The sequence below is a fragment of the Saccopteryx bilineata genome, chromosome 5 (genome assembly GCF_036850765.1).
Source record: "Saccopteryx bilineata isolate mSacBil1 chromosome 5, mSacBil1_pri_phased_curated, whole genome shotgun sequence".
NCBI lineage: Eukaryota > Metazoa > Chordata > Mammalia > Chiroptera > Emballonuridae > Saccopteryx > Saccopteryx bilineata.
This window is the reverse complement of record NC_089494.1, coordinates 14,118,665-14,134,993: the sequence shown is the minus strand read 5'-3', so window position 1 is coordinate 14,134,993 and position 16,329 is coordinate 14,118,665. Positions and strand designations below refer to the sequence as shown.

At 42.7% G+C, this 16,329-nt stretch overlaps 1 protein-coding gene across 9 annotated transcripts in view; it reads left to right on the top strand.

Annotated features, from left to right (window-relative positions):
• Window positions 1-14,906, top strand: part of ACSL3 (acyl-CoA synthetase long chain family member 3) — a 63,974-nt gene extending 49,068 nt beyond the window's left edge. For all 9 annotated transcript variants that reach the window (XM_066278990.1, XM_066278997.1, XM_066278994.1 and 6 more), the window contains 9 exons: window positions 966-1,089; window positions 1,338-1,409; window positions 2,656-2,795; window positions 4,854-5,026; window positions 6,597-6,671; window positions 8,127-8,318; window positions 9,163-9,277; window positions 10,704-10,861; window positions 14,200-14,906. In XM_066278990.1, the coding sequence (XP_066135087.1) occupies window positions 966-1,089; window positions 1,338-1,409; window positions 2,656-2,795; window positions 4,854-5,026; window positions 6,597-6,671; window positions 8,127-8,318; window positions 9,163-9,277; window positions 10,704-10,861; window positions 14,200-14,357 (1,207 nt within the window). In that variant the 3' untranslated portion in view covers window positions 14,358-14,906. The remainder of the gene's footprint in view (window positions 1-965; window positions 1,090-1,337; window positions 1,410-2,655; window positions 2,796-4,853; window positions 5,027-6,596; window positions 6,672-8,126; window positions 8,319-9,162; window positions 9,278-10,703; window positions 10,862-14,199) is intronic.
• Window positions 14,907-16,329: the final 1,423 nt, after the last annotated feature.

The window sequence follows — 16,329 nt, the reverse complement described above, 5'->3', positions numbered from 1 at the left end:
TCCTATATCTAATAAGTATTTATTGAGGTGTTCCATATTTAGTCTCTGATTTTTCTTTTTAAGCCAGATTCCAGGACTAGCCGGGGGTGGGAGGGGCTACAGGAGGGAGGAGATGGGGTGTGTGTGTGTGTGTGTGTGTGTGTGTGTGTGTGTGTGTATGCGCGTGCAGGCAGCGGATCTCTGCGGGCCTGTGGGGGAGCATTCCCAGGAGTGGAGGGCGGAGGGGGTACAGCAGTGAGGAGATGGGGGCAGTGGGGCTCTGCGGGCCCGTGGGGGGTCATTCCCAGGAGCGGAGTCCGCTGGCCGAGGGCTGGTTGGGGCAGGCGGTGGGTGTTTGAAACCCTTTACACAGAAGTTACACACACTGGTTACGGTGGAATTGGATTTGGGAATGGGGAGAGAACTTTCTGTTGCGTAACTTTCAGAGCAACAGTTTTCTTGGTGTGCCTCAGTTGTCCTTCATAGTTTGGGGTTGGGGGCAGTTCTGTACACACCCGTATACATTTTCTTACATAAGATGTAATTTATTATTTAGAACTTCATCCAGCTCTCAGAACAGGGTAACTCCGGGCAGGCGGCTGTGCAGTGTCTGGCTCTGCTTGGCCGCCCACTCGCCCGTCGAGCACTTGCTGCTTGGCTGTCCCCTGCTGGTCCGCCTGCAGAGCCCTTCATGTTCACTGGCCTTTCCTGCGGCCACAGCTCTTAGGGTTGGGTAGAGAGAGCCCTCAGGGGGACTGGGCAGAGCCACTGGGCTCAGGCTGTCTGTGGCCTCAGCTTGAGGGTGAGCTGGGTTTTGCCCTGATATCCCCAGTGTTTGTCTATCTGTCTGTGGCGCTTTCCTCTCACATACATCACTCAGGGAGCCACACTGATGCCCTGCGGGCCTCCCCCACCCCTCCCAGGCTCTTTCCTGCGCAGGCCCTGTCAGGGAGGCACCTGACGGCTCTTCTGCCCCCTTCTTTCAGAGAGGAAGATGTTTACATCGGCTACCTGCCTCTGGCCCATGTGCTCGAGTTAAGTGCCGAGCTAGTCTGTTTGTCTCACGGATGCCGCATCGGCTACTCCTCACCACAGACTTTAGCAGACCAGGTAAGTTAAGTGTCTGTCACTTGCGATCCTATTGATAAGAAATCACGATCATCTTGAACTCATTTTCCCTGTCAGTTTGACAGTATGTTGTGGAGATGACAATTATTTTAAAGCAAGCACTTCCCTTTTAATTGCTTTTTAGAATATAAATAAAAGTGATGAATTCATAATATGCTCTTTGGGCTAAGAATTCCATTGAATTTTTAAAAATAAGAATCGCTTTATACCAGATCCCTTTTTCTCTCTAGTCTTCCAAAATAAAGAAAGGAAGCAAAGGGGACACATCTATGTTGAAGCCGACACTAATGGCAGCGGTTCCGGTAAGAACTGACCACTAATTACTGTGAGTTCTGGTGTCACCTGCTCCCGGGCACACATGCTAGTGGAAAAGACGCTTTGCCCAGCTGGTTTCGGGAGGATTTATTCCTGCTGGAGTTTCTGTGTTGCTCTGAGCTCTGTAAATTTATTCAGTCTTGTGTCAGCTTTATTTTTTTCTTGTTTTCAGCTTCTGTACATATTATCGTATCAGTCTCCTTTTTCTAAATAACTTCTTCAAGTTATTTTCATGAGGTTTGTTTGCTGTTAGTAGGAACCTGAAGCTCAGCAGGAGTTAGGAGAGAAGATTTAAGGTCACTTCCTTCTAAGCAAGTAGTGTAATTACCTCCTGAGTTCTCAGGGGGAAGTCTGGCCTGGAAGCCACACACAGTGACTGAGAAGTCTGCCACTTGGAATGACCTGTGCATCCTAATGTGACACCAGGCATGGGAGGCCTGAGAGTGACAGAGGAAATGAGCCGTGACGATTTTCCTCCTTAGTGTTAGTCGTGTGTGGCTTTGTGATTTTGTTTGGAAGTGTTGGAAATTATGATCAAGTATTTGAGCTCCCACATCTGAGCATAATTACATAGTTATTCCAAAAGCAAATATAAACGACCATCGATTTTGGAATTCCTGTAGGTATATAGTTTTCTTTTGTAGCATCTTTAAATTTTCAGTTCATATAAAAATTAAATAGAATTTTAAATTGTAGAGAAAGATCTATTTGAGGGTGTTAAAGTATACTTCATGGTAGTAATAGGGTTAGCAAGCCAAATTCATTGTAAACAAAGAAAATTTTCTTGGTGCAGCATTAAAAGAGAAAAACAACTAGAACTGCCCTGTGGCCTCTTATGAGCGAAGAATGTGGCACTCTGCAACCAGCAGCCATTTTGAATAGTTGTTTATTTATTGAGTTTAGTTTTTAGTTGAAAATAAATAAGATAAAGAAGAAAAGCAATATAAAAAATCAGTAGTGCTGTATTACTGCCCCAACACTTGTATTTCTCTTTTCTCTTTACTACTCATGAGCATCTATCTAGATATATTTTTGCTATTAAAAGTTATTTTTACAGAAATCACATTTTTAAACTAACTTGTGGCTGTATTTAAAAAAAGTGTTCCTGACAGACTAGATCTTTTAAAATGTCTTAAATGTTGATAGAAATAATAGTCTGATCTGAAGATTTTAATACATATAAGGCAGCTGATTGCATTATTAACTATATTAACTTAATTGTTATACATCTAGGAAATCATGGATCGAATCTACAAAAATGTTATGAATAAAGTGAATGAAATGAGTAGTTTTCAACGCAATCTGTTTATTCTGGCTTATAATTATAAAATGGAACAGATTTCAAAAGGGCGAAGTACTCCACTATGTGACAGGTAAGTAAAGGCTCTCCCTCTTGATAATTTAGTCACTTGTTCACATTAAATTAGCCCTGTTAATTGAGGTAGTTGTAAGAAATACATTTATTTTAAAAAAGTCACAGGGACTCTTGCCTGACCAGTGGTGGCACAGTGGATAGAGCTTGACCTGCGATGTTGAAGTCCCAGGTTCGAAACTTTGAGGTCACTGGCTTGAACATGGGTTCACCAGCTTGAGCGTGGGGTCACTGGTTTGAGCGTGGGATCATGGACATGACCCCATGGTCACTGGCTTGAGCCCAAAGGTCATTGGCTTGAAGCCCGAGATCGCTGGCTTGAACCCAAGGTCGCTGTCTTGAGCAAGGGCTAGGGCTCACTGGTTCAGCTTGAGCCTCCCCTCCCCCTTCAGGGCACATACAAGAAGCAATCAATGAACAACTAAGGTGCCGCAACTATGAGTTGATGCTTCTCACCTTTCTTCCTTCTTCTCTCTCTCTTAAAAACTAGTCACAGGGACTCTACAAAATCCATCTTATTGGAAAAAAATCCATTTTATTTGAAAATATTTTCACTTCACAGTTTTACTCAATATAATAGTGTGCTTATATTTTATATAGATACTTAGGTGATATTAATTATTTTGGGAAATAGTTTTTCTTAAATTTATTTCAACATGAATATAAACTGTCCACCAAATATGATTAAATGTTTTATATTTTAAAGTATTAAATGAAAAGTTTTACGACAGATCTATTTTTTGTTTTAGTAGTGCCAATAAAGTAGATAAAATTATAAAATAGTCTAGAATTCAGAAAATGAAAGTATGATTGTTACTTTTTAAATTTTATTTATAGATTGATTTTTAGAAAGAGAAAGTGAAATGCTGATTTGTTATTTTACCCATTTATGCACTCAGTGGTTGAATCTTGTGTGTGCCCTGACCAGGGATCAAGCCCACGACCTTGGCGTGTCGGGACGGTGCTCTAACTGAGCCACCCGGCCAGGGCCTCAGGTTATTTTGTTATGGGAATATTAATATAGTTTTCAAATACTTCACTTCATTTCAAACTGTGTTTTCCTGCCTTATTTTTAGTTACCACTTTAGTGAGAGATATAACCTACTATAGAAAGCCTGTTAATCTTTTTTTTTTTGAATGATTGCCACTTGGTCTTTGCCTTTACTAAAGTCACTTAAAAAAAAAAATCTTCCTTTTTTTGATCAAGGTAGTAAGGAATCTTTTTAATTTGTGTATTTTTTCAGAAACATTTCAATTAGATACTTGAATTTTTTTAAATTTACAGGTATTAAATAATATGTGAGAACTTGAATTAGTGAAATTTTTAAAAAGTTAGATTACTATATATAAATATGTACACACTTCTAATGAAGTAAGCTAAAGCAAAAAGTTAATTTTCTTTTAATATGAAGTTTTATAAAGATAGGAGTGTCCAGTATGAATATATGTATTATATAATGATATAAAACAAATCATTAGCCATTAGCAAGGGTTTTTCACTATTATATAAAGTTAAACTAGACAATTTTGAATTCAAATATTACTTAATTTTTTATTTTTTTTTAGTGAGAGACAGGAGGGAAGAGAGATGTGGAGTATCAGTTCTTTGTCACGCACTTTAGTTCTTGCTTTCTCATACATGCTGTGACCTGGGAGGCTCTGGCCGAGCCAGTGACACCTTGTTCAAGCCGGCGACCTTTGGGCTCAAGCCAGCGACCTTGGGCTCATGCCTGTGATCCCATGATTAAGCTGGCAACCCTGCACTCAAGCTGGTGACCTCGGGATTTCAAACCTGGGTCCTTGGCATCCCAGGCCTATGTTGTATCCACAGCACCACCACCTGGTCAGGCCTTAAAATTTTTTTTAAGAGAAGATCTATTTTTTTACTTGGTTGAACTTTTAAAAATTAGGATTTAAGTAGTGGGTCAAGAGAATATCTTGAATTGGGTGTGTGTCCTTGGCTAAGTCACTCCCTGTCAAATTAGAGAGATTAATCTAAATGATTTGGGAAATCCCATTCAGTTTTAAAGTCCTTTGATTCTCTGATTAATATTTTTAGGTTTATTTTCCGGAAAGTTCGGAGCTTGCTGGGGGGGGACATTCGGCTCCTGTTGTGTGGAGGCGCCCCACTCTCCGCAGCCACACAGCGGTTCATGAACATCTGTTTCTGCTGTTCTGTTGGCCAGGGCTACGGGCTCACCGAGTCTGCTGGGGCTGGAACGATTACAGAAGGTGAGTGTCACCCGGAGGGGCGTGTCCCGCAGAGGCTGGGGCCTCGCCTCACGTTCCTTGGTGGGGGTTTTCTACAAGTACACAGAGAAGAGGGGTTACGGTATTGGTCTAACACAATAATGGTCATCCCATGTTCTGTGATTATTGATATAAGGTTTTAGAAAATGTTAGGTGTATCTGATAGTAATTAATCTAGAGGAGTTTTTCATATTAAAGTAGGTAATATTAAAAACTAGCATTCTGGAAAAGAAGTTTAAGGAAAAAGCATTGGCTGTATTGTACACATTTGTTTTCTTACATCAGTTACTAAGTTTTGTTTATGTAGAAAATTAACGTGTTTAGTTAGATATCTAGTGTATTAAGGCTTAGATTCAGAAATGTTTCTTGTGGGTGTCTGTAAATGTAGAGAGAAAGGTTTTGAGAATATAATTTTCAGAGCTTGTCATGATGACGTAAGTGGCTGAGGAGGTGATCCCCTACCGGGGTGGCTCCCAGATGAACCCACAGTGCCTCATGTGTCCCTTCGGGGAGAAAGTTCCTTTGCTTCATAGTAGATACTGATAGATACTAAACCTCTTCACTGCTGACTTTCTTCTTTGCTTGGTATACTTCTGTGTACTGTTCTGAGGTTTATCTTGCATTACTCCTGGGTTTTCCTGTTTTCCATTACGTTCTCTGTATATTACATATTTTTGGAAGCTACTTCTAAGTTTTGTTTTGCAGGAAATAAACAAGCAATCTTAAGTACATGCATATATAGTCTCTTTTTTCCTGAGGATCTTAAATTTTTCTCTTTTTAAGATTCACACTGAATATGTGACTAATCAGTTACAGTTCATTGTAAATTAAATTAAAATATTAAATACTGGCAGTTTCTTTCTATTTGAATATCTTGAAGAAGAGATACAAGGCAGTAGTAATTTATAATGGTGGGTTCTTTTCTCAGATTCTTGAGGGTCCGCAGTCTTCATATCCAGCTTGGACTTTGAACTCTCAGTGTGTGAACTGAGGGTGTGAGGGCACCCCTGAGGTGAGGGAGGCTTCTGTGGGCACATGTTGACATGGCGAGCCCGGGGAGGAGCCTGCCGCACGGACTGGCACCGCACAGCTGTTGGGTCTGTTATGACAGTGGAGGAGGTGTAAACCGCTCTGCTCCATCGTTTCCTAAGATGGATACACATGCGAGAGCGGCCAGCAACAAGAACGGCCTGCTCTGAGGAAATGCGGCTGGTAGGGTGTTTGGGTGGGCGGGGCCGGCTGCCCCATCTGATGAGGGTGACAGTCATTGCTGTGTTGTGCTGGGAAGGGCCCCTGGTTCCCAAGAGGCCACCCTTCTGTGTAAAATGTCTTGACTTTTTAACTGTCAGTGATCAAGTTAGATTCAAAACAAAACAAAAGGAAAACTCCAAGTGAGTCACACAGCCTGCGGTGCACCAGTTTGTGACTTCTGCTTTAAGGATTCCCAGGGGAGAGCTAAACTTTGGGATCAATCATCATTTTTGGTAATTTAAAAAGATGAAGCAATTTGTTAACTGTTGTAATCAGAGACTGTTTTTCCTTTGCATCCTAGTGTGGGACTACAATACTGGCCGAGTGGGAGCGCCGTTAGTTTGCTGTGAGATCAAATTAAAGAGCTGGGAGGAAGGTAATCGTGCGTTCTCACTGTGGAGCGTTAACTGCGCAGCGTCCAGCTTGAATTAGTAGTGCGCTTCATTTTCGGCCTTAGTTAGAACACCAGCGTACTCACAGTGCCCACTTTTATGCTTACAGTACATACATTTCACCTAGAGCTGTATGAATGCATGTACTTTGCTTGTTTCAAAAATGATTTTGAAGAATTATAATTGTTTTTATTTTGCTTATTTTATTACATAAATAAAAGTAAGAATTATGGCAAAAATGAGAAATGTGCTAAATAAAATATCTTTGTTAGGAATGAGCATAACTTTTTTTTGTAGGAGCAAATTCATAAAATTTATTGTATGAACTTGAAGATTTTTAAATTTTTTTCCTTTGGTCTTTTACGTGAGGGCTTCAAGAATTATCAGAAAGAAATGTTTGCTATAATTCCATAAAAGTCTGTTTTTATGTGCCACGTAACTACTAATTACTTTAAGAAAATCTGGTTTGATCATGTTAGCACGCACACACATCTGAGATCTGTGTGGGGCTCTTCCGGTTACACAGAGCGAGGATAAGGAGTCCCAGGCCCACAAGTGGTTTCTCAGCTCTTCGTTAGCACGATTAGTGAACATGTTTCATACATTTAAACTTGGCCCATTCTTAAATTAATCTGTAAGCAATGAATCTTCTAAATGTATAGTAGTTTGACTTTAAACAGAGATTTATTTTTTTTATTAAATGCATGATCTAATACTTTATTATTAGTTTACTAGTATGATACTTAGAATATCTACAGAATTCTTATAGAAGTACAACTGTGTAGTACTTGTAGTTATTTTATACAATAGATGTTGGATTTTTTTTTATTTATTTTTTGTATTTTTCTGAAGCTGGAAACGGGGAGAGACAGTCAGACAGACTCCCGCATGCGCCCGACCGGGATCCACCCGGCACGCCCACCAGGGGGCAACGCTCTGCCCACCAGGGGGAGATGCTCTGCCCCTCCAGGGCGTCGCTCTGCCGCGACCAGAGCCACTCTAGCGCCTGGGGCAGAGGCCAAGGAGCCATTCCCAGCGCCCGGGCCATCTTTGCTCCAATGGAGCCTTGGCTGCGGGAGGGGGAGAGAGAGACAGAGAGGAAGGAGGGGGGGGTGGAGAAGCAAATGGGCGCTTCTCTTATGTGCCCTGGCCAGGAATCGAACCCGGGTCCCCCGCACGCCAGGCCAACGCTCTACCGCTGAGCCAACTGGCCAGGGCCTAGATGTTGGATTTTTTAGTGTAATATTTCCTGAGAATATTAGTTTAAAAAAGAAAATGCTTATGGTTAAGCAACTAAAATTTTGTTAATTCATAGTATCTGCCTTATTTTCTTTTTGAAACAAATTGGATTGAAAGCAGATGTCCCTGTTTTAAAACTAACAGTTGCAAACTTTAGGAATAAAAATATCGAATTAACTCTAAATTATTCTGTTTCTTAGGTGGATACTTTAATACTGATAAGCCACATCCCAGGGGTGAAATCCTTATTGGTGGCCAGAACGTGACAATGGGATACTACAAAAACGAAGCAAAAACAAAGGCTGATTTCTTTGAAGATGAAAATGGGCAGAGGTGGCTGTGCACAGGAGACATTGGGGAGTTCGACCCCGACGGCTGTTTAAAGATTATTGGTGAGCCATCTAATGCTTTCTTTTTGAATGTGGGTGTTGCTGAAACAGTTTTACACATGATGCTGTGTATTTAGAGAAGCTGTTTAATAATGTAAAACTGTATCTTCATGTAATGTTGGTCTGGTCTGTTGTGTTGTCCCTGGAATACAGAAGTTTCCAGTGGGGACTGTGCAGAATTGTGAGGTCTCAAAATCCGTTCTAACCCATAACGAGTCCGATTCTTAATAGGGAACATTCATTTTTGGAATTCTTTGATACCTAGAGGATATTGGACAGGGCTCTGTCCTGTCGGAACCATGTCCTTGCCTTGCCTGAGAGCTTGCTGGGGTGACAGGCACCGTCTGGGCTCCTCCTCACTCAGGGTTCTCGTCCCCAGTTCCTGGCATTTCCAGCCTAGTCATGACGAGAAGCTGGGCTCGCGTAGTGCTTAGAGAAGGGCCAGTACATATGTGTACGAAGGTGTTACTCATGTTAGCCTCTAACGCAGGGGTCGGGAACCTTTTTGGCTGAGAGAGCCATGAACGCCACATATTTTAAAATGTAATTCCATGAGAACCATACAACGACCCATGTAAGTTACACATTATCCAATAAAAATTTGGTGTTGTCCCAGAGGACAGCTGTGATTGGCTCCAGCCACCTGCAACCATGAACATGAGTGGTAGGAAATGAATGGATTGTAATACATGAGAATGTTTTATATTTTTTACGTCATTATTTTTTTTTTATTAAAGATTTGTCTGCGAGCCAGATGCAGCCATCAAAAGAGCCACATCTGGCTTGCGAGCCATAGGTTCCCGACCCCTGCTCTAACATGTCTTCTTCTGGCCTCTGTCTTGAACAGATCGTAAAAAGGACCTTGTGAAACTCCAGGCAGGAGAGTATGTCTCCCTCGGGAAAGTGGAGGCAGCTTTGAAGAATCTCTCACTAATAGATAACATTTGTGCATATGCAAACAGGTAAGAAAGTAGAATTCATGCAACTTCAACTTGGAATTTGGTGTGCTCTTGGCATTTCCTTCCTATATGGGCCTTTGCAAAATGATACCAAGTTATACCAAGAACTCTTCCTTCTTACCTGTGTCCCTGGGCACGGCCCTTTCTCATGACAGCCATTAACCACTTCTTTCCTTGTCACGTTTCTCTCCTTCTCTTCCTCTGTGTGTGGTTTTCCGCTCTGCACCTCACCACACGTCCTACGTGCTGGGAGGGGGAAAGGAAAGTCCTCTGTCCTGTGGCTTTGGTGCCCCTCTGCACAGGGGCTTCCCAGACCAGTCCAGAGGGAGGGGGAGCAGGAAGACTGAGGGCCCTGGCCGATTGGCTCAGTGCTAGAGCGTCGGCCCGGAGTGTGGAAGTCCTGGCTGGGTTCAATTCTTGGCCCCCCTTTTGCTTCTCTCTCTCTTCCCCCCCCCCCCCCCCCCCGCCTTCTCCTGCAGCCAGGGCTCCATTGGACTGACTTGGCCTGGGCGCTGAGAATGGCTCCATGGCCTCTCTGCCTCAGGTGCTAAAAGAATGGCTCTAGTTGCAGTGGAGCAACGGCCAGATGTACAGAGCATCGCCCCCTAGTGGATTTGCTGGGTGGATCCGGGTTGGGCGCATGCGGGAGTCTGTCTCTGCCTCCCCTCCTCTCACTTTAAAAAAAAAAAAGGTTGTGGGGTGTGAGGAATCCCTGCTCTAAACATGCAGCGGCTGACAGGATAAGCATTATGAAAAGATAAGCTCTGGTGTCAGAAGAACCAGTTTAGAAACAGACTGCAGTACAACCCCAGTTAAAGATACATTACATTTTGTATGACTGATTCGGCGCTGCAGTGAAGTGTTTTTGTTAGCGATGCCACGGGTCTGGTGTCACTTGTGTGGCACTGACCAGAACGGCCCGCCTCTTCCTGCCGCCCCCACTGTGTCTGGTTCCCGCCTCCTGTGGGCAGCTGAGCCCCTTTCCACACAGAAACTCCTGATAGCAAAAGGAAAACATCTGTGTGATCACATTACTTAGATTTGCTCCCAGATTTCTTTAGATTCAATTTCTTTTTTATATTAGCTTTTATTTTGTTTAACCTGTTGATGTGAATTGTTGATTTTTTAAAGATGAGTTTTCTAACATTTAGAATTTTTTTAAAATGTACACATGACACTATTCCTGTGCTTGTGTGAAGTTGATCACAAAATGTCAGATTAGTTGAGTAGCAGTGAGCGCTCCCGGAGCCGAGGGCGGCTGTGATCAGGCAGGGAAGGCGGCCGTGGCACGAACTCGGTGGCCAGGCCGGCGTGCCTCATGCACTTCTGTCGAGCAGGAGAGGTTGGCCTCTAGAATGTCCGTGCAGTCATAGCTACAGTTAGGGGACGGGCGTTCAGTTCTGTCACTGTTGTCCATGGTCTGTTCCAGTTACCATTCTTACGTCATTGGATTTGTGGTGCCAAATCAAAAGGAACTAACAGAACTAGCTCGAAAGAAAGGCCTTAAAGGGACGTGGGAGGAGCTGTGCAACAGTAGTGAGATGGAGAACGAGGTGCTCAAAGTGCTGTCTGAAGCCGCCATCTCAGGTGAGTGGTGCTCACACGGATCCTGGGGAGAACTGAAATGTGTGTATTTATCCTGTTACGTCACGAGGCTTAGGTCCCATCGTTTCCCGCCCAGAAAGCAGTTGTATTTTCCTACCAGGAGTAGGAGAACGTGCTTACCTGTCGCCACGCAAACCCTGCTGTGGGCCACCCAGGCCGTCGCTCGGGACTGGCGCACATGTCTCGTCTCCGCACCTCTCGCGCTCTGGCGTGGCCCTTTCTCCACTTTTCCCGTCTGTGATCAGGCCCCCAGCCCGCAGGGACTCGCCCAGCGTGGTTTCTACAGGCTCTCTGCTGTCAGTGTTCTGGGGGTCGGTGTACTCGCCTGTCCTGTGCCCCCTTTGTGTGTGTGTTTGGGGAGGGGCAGCAAGACTCGTTTACTATTGCTGGTTTACTAGAACAGCTGTCCCTTCTCGTCACCAACATTAAGTTTAATACTGGTGTTCACTTTTACTCTTTGGATATATTTTTCAAATTTATGAAAAATGTAGATTGCATTTAACCTGATAGAATCATTATTCTGACCATTCACTTCAACAGTAATTATATTTTATGTTGGCTTGGCAGATAGTTTCCAACATTTTAGGTAATTTAAAATTTTGGACTCATGCTAAATTGAGTTAACAGATATGCATTGGAAATTTATATAATTCCTAAGTAAGATAGAATACTGAAACAATACTTAAGAATAATTTTAGATTTCTATACTTTTTGCTTATTTAAATTTTTTATTTGTATGTTACCAGCTTTATTGCAATGAATTTATATACCAGACAGCTCACTCAGTGTACTACTTGCAGTAAGCAGCTTTCAGTCCATTCACAGAACTGTACAGCCATCGCCACAGTCAGTTCTGGAACATGGTCATCACCCAGAAGAGACCCTATGTCCTTAGCCGTCACCTCCATCATGCCGCAGACGCCTAGCCCTTGGTACCCACAGATCTCCTTTGCTTCTCCTGTTGTATAGTTTTGTGTGAGCGGGAGTTGGCGTGATGATCACTGGGCTGCCGGCAGGGCTGGCATCTGAATCCCAGGCCCGGGCGGAAGCGCCTGTCCATGGCCCAGTTCTTTCTTTGGGGCGGGGGCACCTCAGCTCTGCTCTGACGGCCTTTTAACTGACTGGGTCAGATCCACTAAGGTGATCTGGGATAATTTTCCTCACATAAAATAAACTGCTTATAGACTTAATCACCTCTACAAAATGCCTTCAGAGCAGCACCTAGATTAGTGTTGACGAGTAACTGGGAACTTGAACTTAACCCAGTTAAACATAAAACGGACCACCTCAGCCCACCCCTTGTCACGTGGCACCCGTAGCATCTCCTTAAACCACAGTTAACCCCCAAGGGAAGACAGTCATCCAGTCAGACGCCTGCTCACAGGGCCAGCCGTCCAGCCTGCACCAGGAAGGGCCTTTCCGCAGAGCCTGCCCACCCTGCCCGGCTGTGCTCTCCTCCCTGTGTCTCCTGTGGGCTGAGCGCCGAGGTAAACTTAGCTTACTGATACATATTATAAGAGAAAAGGGGGAAGGGAACAAAAGTGTTTGCATAGCATGTATACAGATGTGTGTACAATAGAGTCAGGAAGAAACCCCAGAGTCAGGACAGCCCTCGGGGCAGGGTTTGTCTTTCTAGAACGCAGCATAGATACTGTTACTGAGTCGGGCCGAGAGGGTGCTGAGCTGGCAAGTTGGGCTCCCGGCATCCTCACGTCTCACCGTGGGCTCCTCGTCCCTGCTGTCCACGTGCTTTTCCTCTTGGACACACTTCTGGGGTCCTTCTCATCTCTGAAGAATAAAGCCTTGTTTGTTATTTCTGGGTTTACTTTTTCAAGTTGGAATTGACATATATTAGTATGTCTCGTTGCTGAGACACTTGTGTCTTTCATTTAATACTCCATGTACGTGTGGATTGCTGTGGCGGGGTCTTTGCCTGGTTCCCTTGTTAGATTGGATGCCACATGAGGGCAGAAACGACTCACTGCTTTTAATTTTTTAAAGAATGTTTAGTCAAGTACTTTTCTCAATATTTTTATTAAATATGTGTTGCATGAATGCTGGTAAAATCAGTCTTACTAAGGAAGTGTGTTGCTTGAAAACTGTCTCTTCCTGTCTTCCTTCCTCCCCTCTGCTGTGGTGAATCGCTGGGTATCAGTATGTTAGGAGCACTGTAGCGAGCAAACATTCTGTCCTTCAGAGCTTACCAGAGAACAGCCTGGCTCTGTAACAAGATTCTCTGTAAAGATTTTATTTGCTGATTTTCCAGAGAGAGACGCTGAGGGGAGGCAGAAGGATCAGCTCAAAGCCGCTTCACCTCAGCTCTTCATTGCTTGCTTGTCGCTTGTTGTATGTGTCAAAATGCGACCTCAGCATTGCAGGCCAACGCTTTGTCCTCTGTGCCACCACAGGCCAGGCAACAAGGCTCTCTCTAAACTTTATTACTTTTTAGTTTCTGACATGATTGTGCTCCTTATAATAAATTCAGAGAAAACAGGTGTAGAGAGTGACATTCCTTTCTTAATCCTGGATCCCAGCCCTGACGGTGTATCTACCTTATAGTCTGCTGTGGGTCTTTCTCATCCTGTACATCTAGACCAGGATAGTCAACTTTTTTATACCTACCGCCCACTTTTGTATCTCTGTTAGTAGTAAAATTTTCTAACCGCCCACTGGTTCCACAGTAATGGTGATTTATAAAATAGGGAAGTAACTTCATAAAATTTTTAAAGCAGAGTTACAGCAAGTTAAAACATATAATAGTAATTACTTACCAAGTACTTTATATCAGATTTTTGCTAAGTTTGGTAGAATGAATCTTTATAAAACAACTTAATATAGTTAAATGTAACTTTTTATTTATACTTTGGCTGCTCCACTACCACCCACCATGAAAACTGGAATGCCCACTAGTGGGCGGTAGGGGCCAGGTTGACTACCACTGATCTAGATGCTTACAACTGTATCTAACATTAAAAACAAACTTGCCTTTTAAAAAATTTAACTATGTTACAAAAACTTTACGCACCGGCACCATATAGGTCTCACTCCTTTTTGATGACTGAATTACACTTTTTTTATGCATATAACTTCTCTAACTCATTCTATGGATGACATGCATTTAAAGTTTTTTTTGCTATCTGGTTCTCATATCTTTTTTTTTTTTTACTTACACTAACATTTCAGAGTGGTAGATTGCTAGAGGTGAGCCACATGGCCGATGGGTTGTGCATTTTGGTGGGTGCTCAAGGACTCTTGGCTAAGAGTTTCAGTTGTACATTTTTCATGACTTTACATTTATATTTTTCTCCTCACCATCTCAGCGAGTTTGGAAAAATTTGAAATTCCCGTGAAAATTCGTTTGAGCCCTGAACCGTGGACCCCAGAGACTGGTCTGGTGACAGATGCCTTCAAGCTGAAACGCAAAGAGCTTAAAACACATTACCAGGCGGACATTGAGCGGATGTATGGAAGAAAATAACCGTTCTCCGGGCGCCGTGCGTGCTGCAGGGAGCCGAGATCAAATAGGAAAATACTTGAAATGCATGTCTCACCGGCGAGGCAGACTCCGTTCCTCACATTCAGCCTAACTGTTGTTTCTCGTGACGTCGCCGTGTTGAACTGGCAGGATGAGTCAAGCGCTGAGGCAGCGGACTGTCCGGCTCCTCCTCCCTCCCTCCTGCAGTTTGCTCCTCCTCCTAGGACTGCACTTGTCAGCATGAGGACTCATTGGGAACCGGGATTCTAAAACCTCAAGTTTTTAAACATGATTTCTATGTTCTGTATAATGTTCAGTTTGTAACTTTTTAAAGTTTGGATGTATAGAGGGATAAATAGGAAATATAAAAATTGGTTATTTGGGGGCTTTTTTACTTCCAGTATTTAAAAAGTATAAGGTTATGGATTGAAATTATGTAAATTTCAGATGCTTATGAATCAAATCATTGTTGAACAAAAGCTTTGTTGCTGTGTAATTATTGTCTTGTATGCATTGGAGAGAAATAAATATACCCATACTATGTTTTAAGAATGCGAGACTTTGTGCATATATGCGTGACAGTGTGTTCTTTATACATGATTTCTCAGTAGATAAGGTGCTGGTGCCACACGGAACGCAGTCGGGGGGGGGGCGATGTGACAGTAGACTGGAAGCACAGGCTGGCACCTGTGGGGGTCAGCCTGGAGCCTGCCGTTCATGTCTGGTCTCGGTAGCTGTCGGCACCAGGGCAGTGTGCAAACCTTTAGAATTTGAAGTAATTTTAAAAAGCAAGACAGGGTAGAACTTAAAAATCAAAGGCCAGAAAGTTATTCTTTATTTCACTGATCATCTGTACATTGAGTTATTTATGGCATTAATAATGGAAATTTATTCTGTCCCACTCTACTTTTTATTACATGTTTAATCTATTTCACTTCCAAATTAGGCTTGTTTGATGGTTTGCACTGGGCTGTGTGTGTCTGTGTCTATTAGTAGCTTATTAAACAGGCACCTTACCCTTTCTGTCACAAGTTTTCTACCCCAGAAAATGAAGTGACTTAGAAAGCTTCAGTTAATAGTATTCTTACTGATCTACAAGAGAACTTAATGAGGTGAATTAAGACTTCATTTGTAGGTTTTTATGTATGTGGGCAACTTATTTGTGATTCTAAAAGCATTGCTTATCTGCTGCATATTCTTTTCATACGTATTTTGCCTGTTGTTGAGTATTAATAATATTGCACCATTTAATACGTGTTCAAAGAAGACTTTAAGAAAACATAGGGACCATGGTTTTTATGTCATATTAGTTATTTCCTTGGTTCTTCCTTTAGGCATCATCGGAAGGCAAAAAACAAACAAAAGTACCCCCTCCCCCCCCAACTGAAACCAAAACAAAGCGTAGACATAGACCTGTGTACGAAGGCGGGTGTGTGAGGGCTGGGCCCTGTAATCTGTGCTCATACCACTAGCACGACATTTTTGGAGGTACTGCACTATACTTTGTTTGGTTTTGAACTTGGCTTGAATTTTTGTGTATTTGCATTATGTTTTGAACACATTTTTCTTCATTACAGTTTATCATACGGTTTGGAAAAACTGCCAGGAAGTAAAAATAGGAAAAGAATTAAGTAGAACCTCTCTAGCAGGATATTGTGATCCAGAGTTAAAACAGGGTGGGTGGAATTTGTTTCCAATGCCTTGATGCCTTATCTTCTGAGTAATTGCTTGCTTTCAAATGATTTTTTTAACAAGTTGTACTTAGGAAAAGAAGGTTCCGTTCTTCAAAGGAGATGTTGGTAATTGTGACTTGAAATAGTGTCAGTTGAATATGAAGCTTATCACTGATTCTGAATAGAAACTGTTTCTTTTCAGAAACATCTAATGACGCTGGTTTAATCTGGATCTAGTTCCATTTTAATCATTTTGTTTTATGATTCCCTTCAGCCCTAAAATATCAGATGCCAGATGTCAG